At 43.3% G+C, this 18,915-nt stretch overlaps 2 protein-coding genes across 6 annotated transcripts in view; one reads left to right on the forward strand and one right to left on the reverse strand.

The window, feature by feature from the left end:
- Positions 1-4,885, forward strand: part of PIAS1 (protein inhibitor of activated STAT 1) — a 92,004-nt gene extending 87,119 nt beyond the window's left edge. For all 3 annotated transcript variants that reach the window (XM_032764398.2, XM_032764399.2, XM_032764397.2), the window contains one exon: positions 646-4,885. In XM_032764398.2, the coding sequence (XP_032620289.1) occupies positions 646-939 (294 nt within the window). In that variant the 3' untranslated portion in view covers positions 940-4,885. The remainder of the gene's footprint in view (positions 1-645) is intronic.
- Positions 4,886-7,995: 3,110 nt separating this feature from the next.
- The window catches only part of CALML4 (calmodulin like 4), a 16,509-nt gene continuing 5,589 nt past the window's right edge, over positions 7,996-18,915 (reverse strand). For all 3 annotated transcript variants that reach the window (XM_032764341.2, XM_032764340.2, XM_075069074.1), the window contains 3 exons: positions 15,904-16,044; positions 13,850-14,038; positions 7,996-8,376 (listed from right to left, as the gene is read on the reverse strand). In XM_032764341.2, the coding sequence (XP_032620232.1) occupies positions 8,279-8,376; positions 13,850-14,038; positions 15,904-16,044 (428 nt within the window). In that variant the 3' untranslated portion in view covers positions 7,996-8,278. The remainder of the gene's footprint in view (positions 8,377-13,849; positions 14,039-15,903; positions 16,045-18,915) is intronic.

Here is an 18,915-nt window from a genome sequence, read left to right on the forward strand (position 1 = left end):
TCTCGTTAATGTCATTTTAAAGCTGAAAGCTCACTTGTTTTGGGGCTTGCCCGTACATTTGAAAAAAACCCCAAAAAACACAGTACTGCTGAGAACCGTAATAGCCACCTACTGATTTTAAGCACACTGTTTCTGTATCTGTTTCTTGAGTGCAGTATGAGGGGTCTTCCTACTGTAAAAATAAGTATCTGACTTTAATGTCATGGTAGTGGGTGGTTGTTTCTCTTAATTTTGGCCAAAAGATTCTATTGAAGTATGAGTAGTTTCTTTCCAATAGATGGGTTGGGTTTTTTTTTTTTGGTGGGACAGGGGTAAGAAAGGGAAATTACACTGCTTCTCACCATCCCAATAGTATCTCAGTATAGTTTGGAATTGTGAGAGATTGCTTACTATCCAGTAGGAGCAAACAGCACTAACTTTGTTTCCAATTTTCTTCTGGCTTTAGAAACAAGGTCTTCAGTCCACTTGCTTGTACAAATTGTTTTACAAAGTAATACTTGGACAAGGCAGAATAGACAAATAGTTGTCAGTTTCTAGAATTCAGGAAGCTTAGAATACACAGATAGTTTGTACTTCCTTTGTGCCCTGTGAAGAAAACCTGTGGAATCAAAAGTGTAACTTTACAATGTTGTCTTTTTTCCACAGCATTACAACACTTCCCTTCTTGCCGCTGCAGCGGCGGCAGTTTCTGCGTCCGATGATCCAGAACTCTTGCACCCTCGTTTTTTCCCATACGCTTCATCCCAGATGTTTCTTGATCAGTTGAATGCAGGAGGCAGCAGTACTCTTCCAGCCACTAATGGTAGCAATAGTGGCAGTAACAGCAGTCTTGTGTCCTCCAATAGCTTGCGAGAGAATCATGGCCACCCAGTTGCAAATCGAAGCAGCACAGACACGGCATCGATCTTTGGCATACCAGACATTATTTCATTGGACTAATTCGTGGACTAAATGAACTTGTCAGAAAAAGAGATCATTGTGCTTGGTTTTATCTTACTCTATTTAGAAATGTAGACAAGGTGTTTTTTCCTGTTTTAGGAAAAAAAACTTAAGACATGTACAGAGAACAGAACTATATTTTCAGTTTTACTTTTGTATATAAACCTAAGATGGCCTGACTGGTAAAACAAAACAAAAAGAAAAAAAAGTACAAAAAGGAAAAAAAGAAAGAAACTTCAGTTCATTTTTCTGGATGCTGAAGATTTTACACTTATGCATTTGTCCTGTGAGTTACTTATTTTAGTTTGGACACCCATGGCATTATTTTCTTCACAGTAATGTTAATGAAAAAGGAAAGGAATTTCTGAAGTTTTACGTTGCAGGAGGATTTTTCTTTTGGAAACGCCATTTACAATTGATGGTAGAACTGAATTCCTCTTAACCCTTTTTCAGCACAGATTTATGATGCTTAAAGTGATATAAACCCTACTTGTACTGTTCCACTGCATTCCCTCTGTAGTGCAAGATATGGGAGTGTGTTTTAAATGTCATTTCTGGTTCTATATGGTTGTATATTCAGTTGGCATGGGGAGTTCCAGCTCTTTCATCAAACATTGTTGCAGGCTCATTAGTATGTCAGTTACTCTTATGGGTTAGACTCGATACAATCTGAAGCTGAAGTATTGTTTTGAGACAGGACAGTTTTATAGAATCTAGCCCCATATAAAAGCCCTGACACACCTTCACACTAGGTTTTTATTTCTAATCTCCAGTATTAATTCTTTCAATAATTACGATCCCAGTCAACAAGGTACTGAAACGTGTGTTAAATTTTAAGGTGTGGAACTAGTCATGTGCTTTAAAGTTAGCAGTGTACTTAAGGAGCTTACTGAATTGGGGCCAAAATGGCTCCGTCAGTGAATACCTACTTTTGGCCACAATAGATTACATTTCTGCTAAAAACAAACCTGTCAAACACAGAGAAGGAAATAGGGTTTAAAATGCACTGTTGCATGGTTTGTGCTGCTGTCAGTGGTAGTGATCCATCATCTTCTGACTTCACGTGCATCAAAATTCAGTTAATATTGAATGTTAGACATTAAGCTTAAAAAACCAACCAAACAAAAACACCATCCAAACCATAGCCCACTCACTTAACTGGGCTGGAACGTCTGTCTGTAGAAATCTATCAGTGGTCACTGACTGGATTTTTCTCTTTTTGGTCTCCTAGTTATTTTGAGTGATTCCCTGTTTTTAAGTATGCTTATATTGAACTCTTGAGAGCTATATGTGCTCTACAGTTCCTGTTCCTTTTTTTTTTTTTTTTTAAGACATGCATGACATAGGAAAGTCTTTTTTAGAACTGATGGATCATTTGGACTGATCCATTCTTATTAAATAGAGAAACATGTAAATAGATGGAAAGCAGTTTTTCAGGAGATTCTTTAAAATAAGAGTTGGGGGTGGGTGGGAGGGGGAGGTGATTCTATTGTGTCCCAAAGTCCTCACCAGAGAGAGTGAATATGTCCTCTGGTGTGAAAGATATTTTTTTAGCTAGTTGAAAGTGCAGGTAACAAGCTTATCAGGAAGGACAGGAAGAAATACCACAATTGGCAGATTCCTGTCCGAATTTTTATGTTCCAAAAAGTTGATATCAGCTAGTTTGAGCATTGATAAGGGCCACCTTTCACATATAAAGTTGTCTCTTTAAACCTTACATTGATTTAAAAAAAAAAAATTACTTTAATCCAAGTAGAATTAGGCATTGCCGTAAGATTAGTTGAATGGTAAATTGACAGGTTCACATGAATATGTGGCATCAAAATTGTTTTTAGAGTTTTTACAGCATCCCTCCACCACTGAATAGTTGACTTGAATTTTGAAAACAAAATGTTTGTGTTTATATGTAAATGTGTGTGTATATATGTATTTATAGATCAGTGTGTGAGTCAAAAGTGAGTTAAATAGTTTTTCCCATGCATGTGTATTCCATACATATCTGGCTGATATAGATATATATTTCACCATACACCTGTTTTATAATTTATTAAATGTCAGTTTAAAATAAAAGGAGAAAACAGGAAATATTTCATTTTTAAATTCAGTCTGAGACTGAGGTATTTAAACCTTCATTAGGACTATAACTAGTTGATAAATTTTAGTCTAGCAAATCCATTGGGTTATTAAATTGGTAATTAGTGAGCAGATGCTTCACTGTAATACCTAGTATGAATCTGAAGTGACTGATTCCTCCAGACTCGCACCAGTGTAACTGAGAGCAGATATGGCCCCGCCTTCTAAAACTGGTAAGAAAAAGAAAATTAAAGAATGAAATTCTGGGGAGTTGATGGCTGTTTTACATCTGAGTGGTGGCAGTGTTCATACCGATTCTGCTGTGTTAAAGGTTAACTGACCATCTGCTTTTAAAAACAAAATTAAAAATTTAATTAAAACCTCGACAACCCTAGAGAACTGAATGTGGCAAATATATTGTAAAAGAGTTGGAAATCTTTCATCCTTAGCTTACCTCCCAAAAGCCAAGCTCAGCCGGTGATCCCCCAAACCAGCTAAATAAGAGCAGAAAGGCTTTTCAGTTCAGCTTCATGTTTTAATCCCATTATTCCACATAGGTCAGCAAATGCTCTTTGATTCTCCTATGTGGTATTTATTCTGTATGTTTTTTGTGGATATTTGTTTCATTCTCTGAGCTTTTGTAAGATTGATAACTTGCTGGAACTTTGTATCTGTCTGCAGTTAATATTATTTAGCAGATATCTGTCTGAATTCTCCAGGAATTCCTTACAATTTAGTTTAAAAAAAAATCACTCATTGCATATTTATTGAAGATGCAGTAAAGTAACTCCTGCTTTTAGCTGGTTTGCAGTACTGCTAACCTGACTGTAGATTACTGAATCTGTGTAACCCTTAGGCTGTGGAGTACCAATATTTTCCTTTGTCCTCAAATTCTTCCACTAGAAGGGGGCATGTGTGTGCGTGTCTGTCTGTTATGTATATTACCGCATGTGTGTGTGGCTGTACACACAGATCTGAGTAAATAGCTGTTATTTCAATAGCAGGGCTGAAGTGGTTTTGAATCACTTGTGGGCATTATTGGATGCATTCTTTTAAAAAACAAAACGCAAAACAAAATCTGAACTATGCTAAAATCTGACATACTGAGCGTTTAAAATATTTTGTAGTGCTTTCCTGAATATAGGCATTGCAGCAATTCTGTGCCTGTTCGTTACCCTCCATGGCAAAGATTCAAAAAGCCTCCGGGGGGGTGTGTGGGGGTGTGGCTTGTAGAATTTTTTTTGAACTGGCTTGGAGCTGCCTTCTAATTGAAAGCTAAGAACTGTGGGGAGAGTATATCGCAGAGAATCCTTCATTGCATTGACATTTCAGGGTTTTAAAGCACATTTTAACATGTATTCAGAAAGGAGTTTGTTTTATCAATGTAAGTGTTCATTTTTCTTATTTTCTTTTTAAAAAGAGCTTACATTTGTAACAAGGGAGAATAGCTGGTGGTCCCAGAAAGTGCTGCTGTTAATTGTTTTAATTAACAAAGGGGAAATGTATATAAGCAGAGTATTAACAAGTTACCATTAATTCCATGAATTTAAATCTGTGATTCATTGCCTTAAAATTTCTCTTAGTTTCCATATGGCATGCCAAACCAGTAAAATGGCTTTTAAAAATGTATAGTAGACCGATGTCAGTTTGTATAAAAGTACCAAGTGAAAATATTTATTACATGCATTGGAAAAAATTGTTTACCTACTGAATGTTACTTGTTTATGTAGAAATCTTTAGATGTAATAAAAAAAAAATCAGTAATCTTGTCTTCTCTAAATTCAGTAATGCTGGATGCTCCCTGTGGAGTGGGAAACTCACAGGAATGTAATTTGCATAGGCATGCTTCATTGATAAATGATGTTTCATAGCATGGGATGTGTCATTTTGTATCTGAATTTAAGTAGAGCATTCAGTGCACCAGTCTCCTCTTGTTCTATCAGTGGCGCCGTGTTTGTGTGAGAATGTATAAAATGCACTGTCCCCATTCTTGTCTAGTTTTCACTTGGGAAGTGTTTATACCTGGCTGGTAGAAACAGGCTGTTACAACACATTTTAGATTAATACAAAGTGTTTGATCTGAGTAATGTCCATGACTCATCAACACCTTTTATATCAATTCTGTCTGAAAGCATTGGTTTCCAGTAGTCAAATGGCTATCTTGGGCCATTGGTAGCTGACAGCTAATACAAATGAGAGAACCTATTTCACTGCTCTGAACAAGCTACTAGCACACTCCTCAAAAGGGACCAGTGAACGTAATAAGTAGACTGTCCTCACTTGTAATGTCAAGATATTTGTAGAACTTAATGGTAGGGGAGAAAAGGCATAATTTCAACATTTAAAAGCAAGAACTATTTCCTTACTGGAGTTCTCCGCCCTATCGCCCTATCTCCGCTCTATCTTCAGGACCTCCCTCTTTGTTATTGGAGGGGTGCTTAAGTGTTAAGCTGCTGGTAAGATTTTTGTCTAATTTTTAGAAGTCCATGGAGTATTTTTGTTGGATGGTGGAAAGCTCAAAGATGATAAATTGAGTGGACATTGTAGACAGATGTGTGACAGGGTAGGTAGATCAGATTTATGCCTGGCCAGGGAAAGTGTCCCCTCAACACACAGCCCTTTGCTGTTTAAAAGACTTAAAAAATAAAACCACCTCTTAAGTATTTTGTAGGCAAGGGTTTGAGTTCATCATGGTTATCTCATGATGGCTGATTATGGCATGGGAACTGCAAAATCTGCAACTCAAGTCTTCATGAGTAAGTGAAAGCAGGAAATGCACAAGGAATGGCACTAGGGTGAATGACAGATCTTTGGATCCACTCCCATCTCTTGCAAGACTTCAGGCAAGTCATTTAACCCTTTTGTGTCTCAGTTTTCCATATCTAAAATAGGGGGGAAATGCCTACCTCCAAGAGTGTTGGGACCCAACTTACTGTTTGAAAGACCCAACAGGCCTGTCCACAGTAGAACTTTTAACCAAGTTTTTGTGGTCAGTTACTGACACAGTTGGCTCTAAACACTGTGGCCACACATGAAATATGAGCAAAACTAGAGTCCTGAGCACACAGCTGACTGTGTGAGTGGATCCCTACTACCTTTAATGAGGCAATGTGCAGACTTAGGGATGTGCCTACTTGGCATCAGTTGTCACCTTGCAGTCATGATTAGTAACCATGGTTGGTTGGCTCTGTCTCTTGCCCCTGCTTGAGGCCTAGACTTTCACATAGTTGTCACCCAGTAACCACTTCAACATACTGTTTTGCAACATGAGCAGGACCCAATAACGATGTTCACGTAATTGGTAATCTTCCTTCAGTAATATAACCGAGTGTGCATGGCCCCTGATGCCACTGTCCATGTCCTCTGGGCATTCTGTGTCATGGGGAATCCTTATGAGAGATCTACTAGAAGGCATTGATACAAATGTGGTTAGCACGGCAGGTGGGGATGGCACAAACAAGGTTTCTGTGTCTGATTAACAAAACTTGAAGTAAAAGGTGTATGTAGAGGGCCTAAACATTGTGGACGCTCTTAAATTTTTCATGAACTGAAATGGTCCAGTCCAGTCAAACATGGATCCAACCCATTTGACGTGTTTAGATGGAATATTCACATGCAGAATCTTTTTACACTTTTTAAAAATGAAAGTTTCTGGCTTTAATAGCTGAAGAAAGAACTTCTCAAATGTGAACAGTATAAATCAATATACTGAGTTTTCCTGAGTCTACAGGCAGTTGGAAACAACGACATCTCCCCCACCCCATCTTAGATACACTAGGGAATTAACTCTAAAGCCTAACGCGGATATCTATATTAACTACTTCATTGCTGACCATCTGATAAAGGGAATGAGAGGAGGATGGGAATTGCAGAGTTGCTGCAGGGAAGAAAGGAGGAGTGGGGAGGAAGAGCACCAATGGACAGAAATAGTGATCCTAGCAGGGAGTATATTATCTTGCTAATGTACTGAAGAGATAACAATTACAAGTTCAGTTACTAGATAAAGACCACAGTCTGTGCTAACCTCCCATTGACAGCAGATCTACTGGGCACCAAGGCATTTATGTAGTCCTGAAATTCAGCCCACTCCACTGAAAGTTTGATCATCCTAGTTTACAACCCTGACTGGGCCGCACATTTCTGCCATCACAACTGTATTGTGTCCACATTGCCGAAGTGTTTTTAGGAGTATGTTCTGGGCAGCTATCCCACAGCGTCTCAGCCAAGGACTATGGCTCTTTTCTTCATAGGATTGAGATTTCTTATGCAAAGCCCATATTCTCCTGCCTCAGGAGTCGCTGTGGGTGTCTAACTTCACAGAGGGACAATGTGGGTGACGTAATATCATTTACTGGACCAACTTCATGGAGACAGACAAGTTTTCAACTTCATGGAGATTTCCTATGAAATTGCAAGTTGAAGTAGCTTCCTAATTAATAAAAGGTCATAAGCATGGTAGTATGGAGATCTTTGTCTTCCACTCCCCAAGAATCTGGATGAGTAAAGTGATGCTGCACAGGGACCCCTTTATCATGCTTGAAGAGTACTAGGGCTCATGTTGCTGTGATTCTTTGGAAGAAGTCACATCTATCTGCCTGACCACTGCCCTCATCCAGATAGCCAACAGGGTTCTGAGCTCCCCTTCCCTCTGGCGTGTTGGCTCGGCTTCTGCATAACAGCAAGTGATTGATCAGTAGGTTGTGTGTATCCAGGCAGCGGTGTGAGCGATATGCATGGTCATTCCAAACTTGTCAAAGTTTATGAGTAGAATAGTCAAGCGCCCTAGGATACCTCATACGCAGGGAATAGTTGGATACCACAGGCTCACAGAGTCAGACCAAATAGCTGTTTGTTCTCTTACTCTCAAGAAGAACCATCTCCCTGTGACATTAAGGTAGGTAGCTGATTTTGCTCTGCAAAAACTGTCCTCTTTAAAGTATAATGTGTTTTAAAAATTCTAATTACTAATGAGTGGGCTTTTAAGCATGTTAAGCTTTATGCAATGTAACATGGCATTCAATTCATTTAAAATACTACATCCAGTGTCTGACATGAACGCTCCATTCCAACTGACAAGGAAGGTGTGGCCAGGCCTTGCAACAGGAAAAACCTATTCAGACATAAACATTTCACTCTAAGAAGGCAAAATATAGATCCTTAAAGGCAAGCAGTGCTGATTCCAGTGAGCCCAAAAGTGACCTAGGAAAACGTACGCTGGAAAAGCTTGCCCGTTTCCCCACCTGAGGCAGTCTTGTCATTCTGAAATTCAGTAGTCTGTAAAAGGAAGGGTGATGGTGTGGATAAATTCTTCATATTTCACCATCCCATTTGGTGCAATTTTAGCTTCTCTTAGAAGGTCATCCACTGTAAATACCAAATTTAACAATCTCAGTTCAATTTATTTTAGGTATTGTGTCATCTTCCTTCAATTTCCTGTATTTAAATATGACTGTTAAAAATCTGGCTTTTGTTGTTAAATCAAAATTTGAATTAGTTACTTCAAGTATTAGTGACTGATCTATACTGAGTTCAGCGTTTGGAATAGAGGGGTGGATGCTAACAGAGGAAACACAAGCACAGCGTCATTCCTCAGCTCACATAAATTGTAGTTCTATTAAAGCCCATGGAGTTCAGCCGACTTGCACCAAGTGAGGATCTGATCCGCAGGCCTTACCTACATGGGAAACTTTCACCGGTTTAACTTTAACCAATTTTTAAATTGCTGCAATCGCTGTGTGGATGCACTCTTATTTCAGTATGAGTGGCTTATTTGGGTTTAATGTAAACTTATTCCCTATTGACTTAAACAAAACCACACTTAAACCAAAATAAGTGTCCATGCCGAGGATTGCACTGGTTTAACAAAATTGGTTTAAATTCACACCTTAGAAACGCCGGTGCCATTTTGTCCTATGGAGAGGCCCTCAGTGTTTGAAACCAAGTGGAATTTCATTATGGCTTTAGAATTCTGGTTATAATATAGCTCTAGCAATGCCGTGGGTGCTAGGGATAAATTGCCAAGCCAATGTCTTCAGGGGACAGTGACAATGCTGATGGAAGGAAGTGCCAAGGAGAGGGAGGTGAACCCAGTTACATAGAGGACTCAAGGCAGGGAGACCTCTGTTCCCCTCAGGTTCTGGGGAGAGGGCCAGAAAGCACTGTTGGTGCTATAAATAGACTGCTGCACAGGGATTGTTGTGGAAATGGTGGCGGGAACTTAAAACACCAGGGTATGGAGAAGGCACCCCCACTGGAGTCCATGACATTTCTGGGGAAGAAGGCAGAAGAGGAGCCATGCCGTATGATGGGATTGTCCACCTGGGTTCCACTCTTGGGGGACATCTACACAGCAAAGAAAAACTCTCAGGCTTTGGGGCTATTTCACTGCAGTGTAGACATCTAGGCTCAGACTGGAGCCTGAGCTCTGGGACCTTCCCACCCCACAGGGTCCTAGAACCTGGGATCCAACAGTGAAACAACCCTATGAACCCGAATCAGCTAGCACGGGCTAGCCGCGGGTGTCTAGTTGCTGTGCAGACATACTGTTTGTGTGCATGTGCCCCATATGCCTAGGATCAGATTCTTTTGGCCAGCATTGTGTGTTGGGGCCACACCTGCAGCCTCCAACCCAAGAGCAGAATGGGTCCAACTGTCCCTCTGTTCCTTTTTACCTCCTAGGACTGCAAGAGTGGAATCCATCTGGACAACACATCTTGCAGAACCATAGTTTCTGTAAGGTAAGTAACTGTTCTTTGTGTGATCAAGAGATCTAATACTTCTTTCAAACAAGAGACTATCCTCATGGTAACTATACATCTTTAAAAAGGGATAAACACACCCACTGCTGTCTAAGCAGTGCAGCATTTTAAATACTGCACCAGGGTAACTTTTGTTCATTCCTGTCTAGAAAATGGAAAACAATATTTTACTGGAGAGAGGAAGGTTTTAAAAGCCCACTTTAAGCAACACCACAAATGAAGCCACATGCCAGTAGTTACTGAACATAGCGGATGCTTTTGAAATTGAGTCTATTGCAGCATGAAATATTTATTGCAGCTTAACAAGCTGGAGTTCATTGTGTCAAGACAAGGTCTTGAGTTGATTTCTTATTCCGCTTCTCGCTTCATTAAAATCTATAGTGCATTGTAATTTAGCTGGCAAACTGTGTCTCTACTCAAATGTGAAGTGTGGCTCACTATAGATAACCGCAGTGCTACCTAGGATGTTTTTAATTCTGGCTAATGCCTCCAGAATTTTTTTCACTATTTTTGTTCAGCTTTTAACGATAACTTGTATTATAACTAATCTGTTTTAGACACAAAAACGTGCATGAGCTGCTATTCCAGAATATTCTAACTGGGCTACTCTAAAGAGGTGCTGTCTTGTTGAGACATCTCCCTGAAAACTGATTTAGTTAATGATGGTAAATGGAGGGAGTGTTGCTAAACCTGCACCTATTCAATTTAAATTCCACTTTAGCATTAAGAAGGGCAGTTCGTGTGCCAGTGAAGAGCCTGGGGATGTGCACACAAAGTCTGTTGACTTGGGTTTTAAGCAAATCTTACCAAATCTGCCAGACTCTAGATGGGTCTTTCTAAAGTTCCTAGTATGAGAGAGTAGTGAGGCAGAGTGACCTCCCTCTGGACTGGAGAGTGAGGAAGCACTACACTCCCCTTGGTGGATGGAGCCAAACCCACCCTGCCCCCTCACCGGAAGTACCAGGGCGGGGCAGGAAGTATAAAGGGAGGGGTCTGCAGCTCACTTGGGCTGGAGCCAGTGGAGGAGACAGATGCCTCTACCTTGCTGAGGCACCTGGGACGGATCCAGATGAGGAGTTGCCGGGACTCCTGTCAGCTGTGTAGCCCAAGGACTGGTGGAGGCTAGAGGTACCAAACCCCGGGAAGGTAGGACGTAGGCCAGGGGCAGCTGCCGACTGGCTGGCTATAGGGCTGATTGCGTCTGGGTCGATGTATTGCAGCTGGATCCCCGCCGACCTAGTGCCAGACCCCTCTGACACTGTTAGGGCCCTGGGCAGGGATGCAGTGGAGTAGGGTGGGCCTGCATCCCCCTGGCACCCCACCTTAGACCAGGAGGTTTGTGCTCTGTCAACACCCCTGCCAGCACCCTAGACAGCCTGCTGGGTGCTCACCTGTTGTTGGAGCCCCCTAGACGGTGTGGGTGCTCACCCTTACCTGAACCCCAAGGCAGTGTGCGTTTGCTGGCTGCCTGAGCTCCAAGCTCTCTGCTCTGCCCCATCCCAAAGGGCTAGATCTATTGACTGTGTTTGCTGCCTGCTGGCGTCTTAGGCTACAGCCTGCTATCAGCCCGGCCCTGCCCCGCCCCGAGCCCCAGGGCCCAGACAGTTAATTGGTATCGCTAGAGACTATGTTGGGCACTGTCCCGCCTGTGGGTAGGCACAGGAGCCCCACACTACTGTGGTGTGCCCGTCTCTGCTAGACGGGCCCAGAGCCACAGACTACGTAGGACTTGGCCCTGCCCGTGCGGCCGGAGCCCAAAGACTAGTGCCCCGACGACGAGGCAGCGTGGCCTCCCTCCCCACTGGAGAGTGAGGGCCCACTACAGAGAGGGATTGAATAACGTCAGAGCTAGAGAGCCTCTTTCCGGGAATATAGCAAAATGTGCTGGAGTTTTGGGAGAACAGCAGCCAAATGTGAATCCATTTCTGAGTGATCAAGTATCATGAACATTTGAACTGTCTGGTGGTGATGGCATTTGGCAAATTTTGGCTTGTCTGATTTCTTTCATACTTAGACCTCCCTCCCCCAAAAGCTTCTGTCCACGGACAATGCATATGACATTTGAAGCAGAAAAAGCTTTTCAGAGGATTGTAAAAGGTTGAGGCAAAATCAGCCACATAAAAACATCTTCAGATCATTTTTGATGCCCCCTGAGAGCTCTTGTAATTGCTGGAGGCAGATTTTTGACTAAGGATTGTGGCAAAGCACCTCTTTCGTCTGGCCAGATTTAGTTCTTCCCCCTCTGGCAATGGCAGGCTTGGGGTAATCAGCCCACTCACCGCAGTGTCTGCCTTCTCTGGTGGTTGTACTTTAAGGGTAGGCCTGAAGGTTGGCCTAAGGGTTGATCCTCCACCAAACAAAAAGGAAACCGCCTCATAAACAAAGAAAACCCAGGGGGTACCTTTCGCTGCCTCCGCCCTGCTGCAGCGTGTCACTCTGTTGGTTGCCCTGGGGTGTCAGGCCTCAGGTTTGGCAGCTTCCCCTATAGGAGGGAGCCCAGCCTCCCACCATGGAGAAGGTTATTTTCCTACTGCCAGTAACCTGGCAGCAGCTTGTCTCTCTCTTCCCCCTTTTCTCTCACCAGAGGAGGGGTTTTAAAGGCCTGAGACAGGCCTGAGTTGGAATCTGGTGTTCCTCATTAACCTGACGTAACCCCGTCTCAGCTAGTAGGAAAGAGGGCCTTTAACATTCTGGGGCTTACGCCCACTCACTTCCCAGCACCCTCGAGCAGCCTTCCAGCCTGACTTTGTCACAGGATGTATAAAAAAATAAAGATCTTTTGAGAGCAGTAAGTCAAAATGAGCCCTCTCTTTGCCTCTTTCTAAGCTGGTCTGACCCTCCTCAGAGCAAACAGAATTCCCTGAGAGCATCCAGATCCCCTTGGGTGCAGCTTGGAGGATCTCTCGATGAAGCTTTCCCAGGACCCCTATGGGGACAAAGACAGTTTATCCTACATAGAATAGTTGTTACTTTCAGCAGACGATGGGCACCTCTGAGGGAAAAGAATGGTAAATAATCTCTTCTTTCTTCAGCATGGCTCTTAACCCACACTTCTGATTACTGCTGCAAAGTGCCAACCTCTGCCCATCTGGGCCTCCAGTTACACTGGTATGAATGGAGAATAACTCACCTAGAATTAGTTCCGATTTGTACCAGTGTTAATTTAAAGCCCAGACGATGGCATAAAATATCCTTCCTTTTTCTCAAAGAGCATTAATGTGCCTAATGAAAGGGTTTATCTTTTCTGCAGGTGTATCCCAAGAGTGTGGATCTGTTCTGACTATCTGCTGCCAGGTAAGTAACTTCTCTATACTATTTCCTTGCCTCCAGTCAACTTTAACTTGAGATGAACAAAATATTTACGGAGAATAAGGCAGCGGCTTGTTTATGATTTAGAGCAAAGCCTTAGCTTGGGGCTATGAAGCGGCATGTGGCCCTTGTGATTTGGGTTGCTCTCCTCTTCTGCCTCATGTAAGAAAGGTACCGATGACTAGCTGGATCAGAAGGCAGTAAGAAGAGAAGCAAAAGAATAATAATAAATAAAAATAATAGTAATAATTGGAGATATACCTATTTCCTAGAACTGGAAGAGACCTTGAAAGGTCATTGAGTCCAGCCCCCTGCCTTCACTAGCAGGACCAAGTACTGATTTTTGCCCCAGATCCCTATGTGGTCCCCTCAAGAACTGAACTCACAACCCTGGGTTTAGCAGGCCAATGCTCTAACCACTGAGCTATCCCTCCCCTCTAAAGAGCAACTCAGTGATGCCTAATGTTGCAACGTTTGGCATTAGTGTGATGACCTAGAGTTGTGACAACACAATGTCATAATGCAAGCCTCATGACGCAATGTCAGCACGCTGTACCGTGGTTGGATCATGACCCCCTGTGACTTTGCTCTACCATGAACTAACTGTGTGCCCCAGCCCTTCTAGGGTGAAGATCACTGGCGGAGGCAGGTGACATGGTACCCACCCACAGGTGTTTGTGATCTCATATCTGACTCCAGTGGGGGTTGGGTGGAGGGAGAAGAGGGAGGTTAGAAAGGTGTTGAATGTATGCTGCCATTTGATGTTGTACCTTCATCCTCCGAGAGCTTTTCTCCCAGCCTGGTGAGTTTGGCTCTCAGCTCGGAAGCGGTGATGAAACCCTTCTTTTGCTTGTCCATCATTGCCAGGGCCACCAGGATTTCCTTCCCAGGGTCTTCCTGCTGCATTTGCCTGTACATTATGGTCAGGAAAGTGGAAAAATCCAGTTCTGCCTTTCTGTCTGGAAACACAACACAAAACAACACACGTTCTTGTTTAGCTGCTGGCATATATGTGCTCCATTAGCCCAGCCTCCTCCGGCCTTCGCTCTTTCCCTTTCCTCTGAGAGCTCGGCCTACTTCCCTGAGCTAGATTAGCTGGTCTCCTTGTTTGGATGCACCAGATCCAGGCAGTTTGTCTCTCGCTGAGGCCCTGCCTTGCAGCGCTGTTCCACAGACTGATGCGCTCTCACCCCTTGGCAACCCTCAACTTACTAAATAGGAATTGCCTTGCTTCCCTTCTGAGATCCTCACGCTGTGCTAGGCCTTTGCCATGAAATGAGGTGAGATGCTCATCTTCAGGCTGTTAGCCAGGGCTTGCCTGCATTCCACCAAGCTAGGAGACTTCTCAGCATCCTAGCTGATGGCAACGCCTTTGGGTCCCAGCATGTGGTGATAAGGATCAGGGCTGTGTACAGGGCCGGCACTTCCATTAGGCGACCCTAGGCAGTTGTAGGGTGCCAGGATTCGGGGGGTGGCATTTTGTGTGCTCCCCATGGGGTGCACAGGAGCTTCCAGTTCCACTCCCGTTGCATCCCCAAAGAAGGACCTTCTGCCAACGAGCCGCGGAAAACAGCGGCAGGCAATTGAGCAGCTCAATGACTACTGCTGTCACCTGCGGCATTTCAGCAGAGGGTCCTTCCTCGGCGGCATGATGGGAGAGGAACTGGAAGCTCCCGTGCGCCCCGTGGGGAGCGCACAAAATGCCGCTCCCGAATTCTGTCTAGGGCGCCAGAAACCCTGGCGCCACTCCTGGCTGTGTAGAGTTAATTGAGAGTCTGGTTCTTCACAAGTCTATTGGGTAGGGTGACCAGATGTCCCAATTTTATAGGGACATGCCCGATTTTTGGGTCTTTTTCTTATATAGGCTCCTATTCCTCCCACCTCCCCCCTATCCATTTTTCACACTTGCTATCTGGTCACCCTACAGTTGGGTGTTTAAAATGAGTGTTAAGGGCACCCAGAGTTCAGGGCAGGCACCCTCTTTGTGCACAGTATGAATTGAAAGAATAATTAAAACTGGTGGCAGTGCTGCCTCCACCTGAGTACACTGCCAAATGCCACCTCATAGGCGCACTTCTGGGGAGTAACCTTTGTCTCAGGACAAGGGCCTGAACCAAATTTCAGCTCCTCTGTGTATGGATGCTTCCCCTGGTCATTGGAGGAGCCCAATCTTTAGCTATAACAATTCTGTAGCCTTGTTAGACACTCAGAAAACCCCTATCCCACAATGGTTTGGTGCAGACCACCTCTGTTTATGACTTTTCTTTGACCCCCACTCTGTGTTTTTAGAGACAACTGGTGTTGAAAATGGCCTTTTTTGTTACCTTCTTAGCCTGGTTTGACAGGACTCTCTGATCTCAGGAGGGTTGCAGCTCAACACAACTGTGACAGCACAATTTTCTTAAGCATGTGTCTCCTTTCCCCACTCCTCTTGATGTCCTTATGGCACCATTTTGATACCTGTGCTGGACTTGTCTGTGAAGTCTTCTAAATATGCCCTTCCTATCTATCATCCGGCACATCTGACCCCTCTTATGACCAATTTTTGGTTATCCTGTATTGCTTGGGCTGTCTCATCTTAGACCCAAATCTACCTAGATTTCTGCCTTGCTCATTTTTATTACTATAGTGTTTCGACATCGGAAAAGTTGAATCTTAACAAATACCAACCTGTCCAACTTCTTCCTCTTCTGCTAGTTTGCGTGGGGTCCTCCTTGTTGAATATTTTAGACCTACTTTTCACTTGGTTATTGTCAGATTGAGAGCTCTGCATGTCATCTGTCTTGTTTTAACAATCCTTGCAGTCTGTATCTATTTTACTTACCAATTTTATGCCCTTGAAGATGTGTCTCTACCTCTCCCAGAGTTGGGCTGGTTCCCAGGCACCGCATCACTGTGATCAGGTCGCTGGCATTTATCTTGCCTTTTTGTTTCTTATCGTATAGAGAAAAGCATTCCTTGAATTCTAGTTTAAAAACAAAAACCGATGTGTGTTGCCATCCAATATTGTCTTAGTTTGAAAGTGAAATTTCCCTGCAATCTACTAGTCAGGAGGAAAAAGCAGCTAGACTATTTAAACCTACAAAATGACCAATTGACTTGGTCAGAGTTTTAAGCTCTTTCAGCATTTCATCAACCCTTGTAGCTAACGCATCAAATGACTATCTGTACTCCGTGTTGGGGGGCGTGTGTGTGTGTGCACGTGTGTACGCATATATTACTAGACCTCTCCAAAGGGGAGACGGGAATAGAGAAAAGGAGCAGTTGGGGATTGTCCTTAAATACAGTTCCTGAACTTGTGGTCAAAGTGGTGGATGACCTTTTCCTTCTAGCAGAAATGTGGGGCTGGAAGGGACCTCGAGAAGTCATCAAGTTCAGTCTCCTGCGCTGAGTCAGTGCCAAGTAACCCTAGACCATCCCTGACAAGAATTTGTCCAACCTCCAGTGAGTAAGATTCCACAACTTCCATGGGAAGCCTAGTCCAGAGCTTAACTACCTTGAGAGTTAGAAAAATTTGCCTAGTATTGAACCTAAATCTCCCTTGCTGCGGACTAAGCCTGTTACTTCTTGCCTCACCTTCAGTGTACATGGGAGAAGAATTGAACACTGTCCTCTTTTTATAACAGCCCTTACCATATTTGAAGACTGTTCCCACATCCCCCACCAATCTTCTTTTCTCAAGACTAAACACGCCCCAGTTTTTTAACTTTTCCTTATAGGTCAGGTTTTCTAAACCTTGTATCATTTTTGTTGCTTTCCTTGGGCCTCTCCCATTTTGTCCACAGTTTTCCTACAGCATGGCACCCATGACACACAGTACTCCAGCCGAGGCCTCACCAGTGCTAGTAGAATGGGACAGTTACCTCCCGGGTCTTCCATGTGACACTACCGTTAATACATCCCAGACTGCTATTAGCCTTTTTCTAAAGTGCATCACAGTGTTGACTCATATTCAATTGGTGATCCACTGTAACCCCCAGGTCCTTTTCAGCAGTATTACTACCTAGCTAGTTACTCCCCATTACGTAGTTGTGCATTTGATTTTTCCTTCCTATGTGAAATACTTTGTACTTGGCTTCACCAAATTTCATCTTGTTGTCTTCAGACCAGTTCTCCAGTTCCTGATGCAGAGTGTCAGATATCAGCCTGTTGGCCAATCTTCTCCACTGTGCTCCCAGGGCACTCGACTCAGACGAGAGAGTAGCTTGTGGAGTGGCCCCAAGGGTGCCATGTGCCCCTATGCAGCATTGTTGCCTTCTGGGGAATGGGAAGAGGATGGCTATGGGGGACGGGGCAAAAAAGGAATAGAACAGAAGGAATAAAGAATAGGAGAGAATTCAAGAAAATAAGATGGTGGAGGAGAGAACAAATGGAGGACAGAGCAGCATGTCAGCCAGGGAATGGAGAAGATAGACGTGCCGGGGTATAACGTGAGTCGATTCTTGAGCAGAGTGGGCGGTGCCAATCTATCCCAAGTTGGGCTCTGTAGGGAAGTGGCTGTCCTAAATTACCAATGTGCCAAGTCACCCATGGAGCTGCTTCTCTCTTGCAGCAGGGACCATCTTACAGCATGGTAACACATGTATGTAGGGACAAAATTAGAAAGGCCGAGGCACAAAACCAAATCAAACTAGCTAGAGACACAAAGGGTAACAAGAAAACATTCTACAATACATTAGAAGCAAGAGGAAGACCAAGGACAGAGTAGGGCCATTACTCAATGAGGGGGAAAAATAACAGAAAATATGGAAATGACAGAGGACTTCTTTGTTTCTGTTTTCACCAAGAAGGTTGGTGGTGGTTGGATGTCTAACATGGCGAATGCCAGTGAAAATGAGGTAGGATCAGAGGCTAAAATAGGAAAAGAACAAGTTAAAAATTACTTGGACAAGTTAGATGTCTTCAAGTCACCAGACCCTGATGAAATGCATCCTAGAATACTCAAGGAGCAGACTGAGAAGATATCTGAGCCATTAGCGATTATCTTTGAGAAGTCATGGAAGATGGAAGAGATTCCAGAAGACTGGAAAAGGGCAAATCTAGTGCCCATCTATAAAAAGGGAAATAAGGATACCCCAGGGAATTACAGACCAGTCAGCTTAACTTCTGTGCTCAGAAAGATAATGGAGCAAATAATTAAGTAATCAATTTGCAAACATCTAGAAGATACTCAGGTGATAAGTAACAGTCAGCATGGATTTGTCAAGAATAAATCACGTCAAACCAACCTGATAGCTTTCTTTGACAGGATAACAAGCCTTGTGGATGGGAGGGAAAAGCAGTAGAGGTAGTACATGGCTACCTCAATATAATACAACCCAATATAACATGAATTTGGATAGAACGCGGTAAAGCAGTGCCCCGGAGGGGTGGGGCTGTGCACTCTGGTGGATCAAAGCAAGTTCAATATAACACAGTTTTACCTATAACGCAGTAAGATTTTTTGGCTCCCAAGGACAGCGTTATATCGAAGTAGAGGTGTATATCTTGACTTTATTAAAGTTTCTGATACTGTCTCGCATGACCTTCTCATAAACACACTAGAGAAATGCAACCTAGATGGAGCTACTATAAGGTGGGTGTAAAACTGGTTGGAAAACCATTCCCAGAGAGTAGTTATCAGTAGTTATCAGATTCAAAATGATCTAGACAAATTGGAGAAATGATCTGAGGTAAACCGGATGAAGTTCAATAAAGACAAATGCAAAGTGCTCCACTTAGGAAGGAACAATCAGTTTCACACATACAGACTGGGAAGAGACTGTCTAGGAAGGAGTATGGCAGAAAGAGATCTAGGGGTCATAGTGGACCACAAGCTAAATATGAGTCAACAGTG

This window comes from Chelonoidis abingdonii, chromosome 9 (assembly GCF_003597395.2).
Source record: "Chelonoidis abingdonii isolate Lonesome George chromosome 9, CheloAbing_2.0, whole genome shotgun sequence".
NCBI classification, from domain to species: domain Eukaryota; kingdom Metazoa; phylum Chordata; order Testudines; family Testudinidae; genus Chelonoidis; species Chelonoidis abingdonii.